General features: G+C 26.9%; 2 protein-coding genes across 2 annotated transcripts, besides 7 other annotated features; both read left to right on the top strand.

Moving 5' to 3' along the window:
• Window positions 1-55: a sequence feature (AT_rich).
• A 21-nt stretch (window positions 56-76) lies between these two features.
• Window positions 77-99: a sequence feature (AT_rich).
• Window positions 98-1896, top strand: EDI_108440 (protein PNS1, putative; the record flags this gene model as incomplete). The annotated part of the gene is made up of 4 exons (XM_001736589.1): window positions 98-241; window positions 291-1569; window positions 1697-1747; window positions 1820-1896. The coding sequence occupies 4 exons, from the start codon at window positions 98-100 to the stop codon at window positions 1894-1896; spliced, it is 1551 nt and encodes a 516-aa protein (XP_001736641.1).
• A 276-nt stretch (window positions 1897-2172) lies between these two features.
• Window positions 2173-2220: a sequence feature (AT_rich).
• Window positions 2221-2464: 244 nt separating this feature from the next.
• Window positions 2465-2534: a sequence feature (AT_rich).
• A 101-nt stretch (window positions 2535-2635) lies between these two features.
• Window positions 2636-2659: a sequence feature (AT_rich).
• Window positions 2660-3109: 450 nt separating this feature from the next.
• On the top strand, window positions 3110-6703 carry EDI_108430 (serine-threonine protein kinase, putative; the record flags this gene model as incomplete). The annotated part of the gene is made up of 1 exon (XM_001736588.1): window positions 3110-6703. The coding sequence occupies one exon, from the start codon at window positions 3110-3112 to the stop codon at window positions 6701-6703; it is 3594 nt and encodes a 1197-aa protein (XP_001736640.1).
• Window positions 6704-6743: 40 nt separating this feature from the next.
• Window positions 6744-6764: a sequence feature (AT_rich).
• A 165-nt stretch (window positions 6765-6929) lies between these two features.
• Window positions 6930-6957: a sequence feature (AT_rich).
• Window positions 6958-6982: the final 25 nt, after the last annotated feature.

Below are 6982 nucleotides of genomic sequence, written 5' to 3'. Positions count from 1 at the left end.
TATTTTTTATAATTATAAAACGTTTTATATAACATTAAAATAATCTTAAAAATTACTTTTTGTGAGTGAACTTTTCTTTTTAATTTTTTATTATTATATGTCAGAAACACAAATTACTTATCCTAAGAGAGAAAATAAATGGAATGATATTTTCTTTTATTTTTTATTTAATACTGCAGCCATTGGTTCAGTTATATTAGCTATTTATAATACATCAAAATCAACTCCAGATTATTCGGTAGTTTGTTTTATAGTAAAATTAAAGTAAAAAGAGAGTATTAATTGAGTAGTTAAAGAATCATTTAAGTTGGATTAATTTAATACCACCAATGCATTTATTTATCCCATTTGTTTTATGTGCTGGTTGTATTTTGTCATATTGTTTTATTTTATTACTTAATAGATACACAAAGTTATGTGTTTATACTTTTAGTATTATATTACCGATTATCGCAGGTATAATTATTTTAATTGCATCGATATTTACTATTCACCAAGGGATATACACGTTTGTAGTATCTTTAATATTTGCTTTATGTTTCTTTATTTCCCCAATAATTATCTTCTTTTCAAGAACGAAATTACCATTAACCATTGAAATATTGAAACATTCTACATTTACTTTATTACATAATACATCAATTTTATTCATTTTAGTTCCAGTGTTCATGGTATTATGTGTATTAATTATAGTTGTTATTTGTTATTCATTATTAGTTCAATACCTTAGTGGAACAACACAAAATAATGAATATTATCCACCAACATCTTTTTATCCAACATTTTTATTTCAGGTGTTTATGTGTTATTGGATGAGTAATGTAGTTAATGGAATATTTACTGTATGTTCATCAAGTGTGATTGCTCATCATTATTTAAACAATAATGAAATAGGTGGAGATTTTACTGAATCACTTATTCATTCAACTACAAAGTCATTTGGCTCTATTGTTTTAGGATCATTGTTATTATCTATTGTTCAATTCCTTAGATTTTTATATGAAATGACAAACCAAGAGGATGATGATAATAAAAGTTCATTCACCTGTCTTATTCATTGTTGTTTAGATTGTATTCTTAGGCTTATTGAAGATATTATCCAATATATCAATAGAATGACTTATGTTATAGTTGGTATGCATAGAACTTCATTCATTCAATCAGCTAAAACAGCATGTAGCTTAATTAAAGATAATATTACTATGGCAATTATGGAAGATACTATAATGGGGTCTGTTATTTTTGGACTTACTTTAGTTTCAGGTATTATTAGTGGATGTATTGGGTCATTAATTATGATGATTATATTAAGAAGTATGGTTCATTCTATTGTTGCATTCATTATTTCAATGATTATAGGTTCCCTTGTTACTGGATTCTTCATGAATGCTGTTCAAACTTCTACTGACACAATTATGTTATGTTATACTGAAGATATGTTAGTTTATAATGGAATCCATTGTGAAAAATTTGGAAATATTGTAAATGAATTTGAACAATATCATTCATTTAATTCAAATAATCCAATTCTTCCTGAAGAATCAAATGATTTAGATGGTGTCTATGCAGGTTAATAGTAAGTTCATTTTTTGCTCTTCATTAATTCATTTTTATTTCTTTTATAAATATCAGAGAATTACTTTTCTTTCATTATATTGTTTTAATTATTTATGATTTATGATAACATACTAACAAGTGTCAGTTGTATCTACTGTCCATCTTAAACCAACAAACATTGGTTCATTTAGTTATTTACAGAAACATATGTTGATACTTTAATATTCTTTATCAAAATATTGTTACATTGATTATTTTCAAGAAGGGTTATATAAAGAATACAGACTTAATTTTATATTGTTAGTTAACATGTTTACAATTGAAATTGTCGAATCTTGAAAAGTATAAAGTCATTCTTATTACCATTGAAAAATTAAAATTTCTTATGAACAAATAAGTAATATTAAATTCAGTTAACAAATGAACATTTATTATGTTAAATATTAAGTAAATATCACAATTCATTACTATTTTCATAGATATATTAGAAGATAATTTGATTATTGAGAATTAATGAAAGATATCATATAGTTAAGTTAATATTGTTTGATAATCATTTTCATAAATAAATATGTTCAATATTGTTTTTTTGTTTAATGAACTATTTCATTAAACTTTTTTAATAATTAAAAACATAATTTTATAAAATAAACATTTAAATAAGATATTACCTAAGTGATTCTAAAATGTACTAGAGTTAATTAAACAAAAATAATTAACTTCTGATGAAAAGATTCTAATTTAAATAAAATTCTAAATGATATTTTTGGATTATTCCTATTATTAGATTTCGTTTATTGTTTCATTTGTATGGACTTTCTGAAAATGGTTTGAAACAATAACTCTAACATATAAAGGTGATTATTAATTTGGGATAAAATTACTGTTAAACAATTATTCTATCAAGTTTATTTAAAATAAAAATTCATGAAAATTATAAAATATCATACTTTTTGAATTTTATAATCATTTATTATCGCATCGAAAATTAAAACATTTTTTTATTTAGTTTCAAAAATCCGGTGATTAATTAACTCCTTTTATGAACAAATCAATTTTTATTATACTAAACAATTGGTTTTATTTATTTTAATAAATATATCCTTTGGGTAAAACAATTCCTCTTTACAACTACTATATTTTTTTGATATACTTCTTTTTATTAATGGTTTCTAGATTGATATGAAAAATATGAGCTGTTCTATTATTAATATTCAAGATTCATAAAAATAGGTTTAAAAAATTTTTTTTTTGTGATACTAAAAGGTAAATAAAAGAAGTAATATCAACACAATTTGATCATTAATTTGATTGTCAATATGTTGTGAGACATTTTATTTTCAAATGGCAATTGAAAATATTTACAATAAATGAACCTAAATATAAAAAGAAAGAAAACAAAAAAAAATAACCGGAAAGGATCAGAAAAGATTGTTTATTCCATTCAATAAAAAGAGAAGGTTCTATTCTTGTTTCATACGAAACACTATTTTTGAACGAATGAAATTTTTGAGGAGTTCTTGAAATCTCAAATTCATTGGAACCACATTGAATGATGGTAATAATACTTTATTTACTCATACTACTTATTAGGATAACTGCAGAAGAAGTTAGTAAGAAAGAATATGATAACATTGGTGCATGTGGAGATGGTGTTTGGGATTCATTTTCTGAACAATGTGATGGTATAGAAGGATGTGGGAATGATTGTCAATGTACAAAAGGATACACAGCTGATGGTAATGGCAATTGTATCATGTCTTGTATGTATGGAAATGGGTGTTTAACAGGGTGTTATAAACCTGACAAGTGTAGCTCATGTGATACAAGGATGTACACAAAAGATTGTACTGGATGTCAACCAGGATATATGTGGTATGGAGAAGGAAATTGTTCAAAATATGATATCTCAACTATTCAAAGTTGTAGAAGTTTTATTGATGAATCAGAACAATTAGCACATGAACTTGGATTAACAGATAATCCATTTAAAGTTGTTGTAAAAAAAAGAAATACTTTAGAAACTGTTACTTATACAATAAATATCCCTGAATTACCTGTTTCAAAAAGAAGACTCCAATTAACACATTGTTCTAGATATATTGATCCAAGTCGTCCTTATACATATGGAGTATGGATTCAACTTACTTCTGAAGAACTTACAGAGGTAGTTATTGAGTTAGATAAGAAATATTCAATTGATGATATTAATGCTGAAAACTTACAAGAACATACAGTTGGAACAGATCTTGCATTTGTTATTATTTCAAATTGTCTTGACTCAATTAATTCACATGAAGATCCAGGATGTCTACATAGAAATGGAGGATTATCAGAATATGTTTTATCTCCTAGGGTTTCAGTTATTTTAAGAAAAGATGTTCCTTATTATTTATTTATTCATTCAAAATATGCATCTAAGACCATTCCTGGATTTACTTTTTATATATCTGATATGAATCATGCCTGCTCTACTAATTATCGTAGTGTTCCTATGGTTTTAATCTCTGATAGAGAAGGGTACCACAGTGTCTTAGAGTTAGAAAAGGCCATGACATCAAAAAATATATGTAATCAGGATATTACAAAAGGATTTTGGTTTAAGATAATCGGAAGTGATCTAACACTAGATATTTCAACATGTGAATCTAGTGAATTTGATGTTACTATTGATCTTGTTGAAGTAAAATTAAGTGATTATAATTTAAATGATAATTCACAAGATCTTTCTCCAATTGATTGTAGTACTGCACCTGCAAAGTGTCTTGCAACAAGAACTTCAGGATGTGGGAGTAACTCTCGTCTTGCTAGATTAGTTCAGAAAATAGACAGCCAGCATATCTATTTCCTATATCTTGCAATAAATGAAGAGTATTCTGCTTCAATTAATTTAACAATTAAAACAACTTGTAATAAAGACTGTGGTGAACATGGCATTTGTTCTATTAGTTCTGGACAATGTGAATGTATTGATGGGTATGTTCTCGTTGATGGAACCTGTACATTATGTAGAAATGGAAAATTTGATGATGAAGAGGTTTGTGATCCATCCGTTGAAGGATATATTGATAGTCAATGTACTGATGCATGTACATGTATATTGGGGACTCAACCAATGTTAATTAATGGTGAAATTAAATGTGCTGTTCCAACTTGTGGAAATGGAAAAGTTGATGAATATGAAGAATGTGATGGAGGATATGGATGTGATCATTGTGTTTGTGTAAATGGAACAAAAAAATATGCAAAAGCTAGAGCCGGTTGTATTCTTGCTACATGTGGAAATAAAAAATGGGATGAAGGAGAAGAATGTGATGGGGGAGATGGATGTATTGAATGTGAATGTCAACCAGGATGGTATTCTCACAACAATGCAAATTGTAAAGGTCTATCTAAAGCACTTACTAATTTCCTCTTTTGGGGAATTGGAAGTATTGTTTATATTCTTTATTTCTTCTTTGTAATAACTCTCTTCTTAATATTACATATTAAATTAACAAGAAAAATTAAACAAGACATCGACGATGAGAATCTATTTATCTTCGAGAATACAATTATTCCATTTGATAAAACAAATTCTCAATACATTGATTTAAAACAACAAAACCCTTATTTCTCATTCTCAAGTAACACAATTGATTTTAGTGATACTCGTCCTGAAATTAATGACCCTGTTGATTCTACTCTCATTTTAACAAATAATTGGAAATATCCAATGCATTTTACATTCCACTCTGGTGATTATACAAAATATGAAATTATGTGTAAACCATTCACTGGAAGAATTAAACCAAAGGAGAGTGTTGTACTAACGGTCTCATTCATGGCAAAATGTACTACTGTATTAAATGAGAAAGTTCCTATTACAATACGTTATGGTCAACTTCAAAATGTATTAAAAGATATTAAAAAAGATAATCCAGACTTAATTGCACATTGTTCACAATCAAGTCAAAATAGTGAAAGCGAAGGACGGTCCCAAACTTCTGGAACAAATGGATCGAATTCAGTCAAAAAATCACGGGGACCAAAAATAACCCCATCAGGAAGTGGTAAATCAGGGTCATCTCATGACTCTGATGCAAAAAAGAAAAAAGGAAAAACAAAAATAACTAAATTCCATGTTTATTTAAATCTTCAAGTTGAATCTGCTCTTTCTACTAAATTAGATTATGAAGAAATTCATTTAAAACATCCACCTATTGGTGGTGGTACATTTGGTATTGTTTATCGTGCTGAATGGAGAGGAGTTGATGTTGCAGTTAAAGTAATGAAAACTGATTTAGTTGGATTAGCTGAATTATTACCTAATTTCATGCAAGAAGCAGAAATGATGGAACGTATTCGTTGTCCATATATTGTAAATTTCATTGGAAGTGTAGCAACTGCTGATACGTTATGTCTTGTAACAGAATTTTGTCCATTAGGTTCATTAAGAAAATTCATGAAAACAAATTCAATGAGTGATTTATTAAAAATAAGATTCTGTCAAGATATAGCACGTGGTATGGAATATTTGCATCAAAATGATATTCTTCATCGTGATTTAAAAACTGATAATGTTTTAGTTTATTCTAAAAATCCGTCTGATCCTATTACTGCTAAAGTTACTGATTTTGGTACTTCTCGTTCGTTCATTGAATCATCAAATTCTATTGCTTTACAAAATATTGGTACACCTGTATATATGGCACCAGAAATCACAAGAAAAGATCAAATGACATTAAAATCAGATGTATATTCATTTGCTATTTGTATGTTAGAAATTTGGTTAGGAAGAGATCCATATGATCCAATGAAATTCCCAGACTCAGAATCAATTTTAAGATTTGTAGGTGCTGGAAAGAGACTTTGTGTTAGTGATGATTGTATTCTCAAAGAAATAATTGAATGGGCTTGGAGCCATACACCATCAGAGAGACCTTCATTCAAAGAAATAGGATCAGCATTAGAAGCTATTTATAAAAAGACTTCTGATAAATCAAAATCAGATTCTAATAACAAAAATAATTCCAGTTCTACAAAAACTAACACAAAATCTAAAGATATTTCTTTGGTAGAATCTAGGTCATCAATGAGTAAAAGTGAAGATAATGAAGAAATTAATGAAGCTTCTGTTTCATCCGAAATGGTTAATGATAACTAATTCATTTGTTGATAATCCTTTATCATTATTACTTGAATACTAATAATTTATTATTTTAATTCATTTACCATTTTCAATCTTTAAGTTGGTATTCATTTAATGCCATAAATAATTTAGTATTTCATTTATCCAATTAATTAATTTAAAATGATGTCTTCTTTTTATTATTTTCATTTATTGATGATAAACAATCTACATAAAACTAATTTTAATATTACTGTTTGACATAATTATATAAAAATATCAAATTAAATGGATATATGAATGATGAAAAGATAT

Source organism: Entamoeba dispar, genomic scaffold, assembly GCF_000209125.1.
Source record: "Entamoeba dispar SAW760 scf_1105229459995 genomic scaffold, whole genome shotgun sequence".
NCBI classification, from domain to species: domain Eukaryota; phylum Evosea; order Mastigamoebida; family Endamoebidae; genus Entamoeba; species Entamoeba dispar.
The sequence above is the reverse complement of the archived record's forward strand: the minus strand, read 5'-3'. Positions and strand labels throughout refer to the sequence as shown.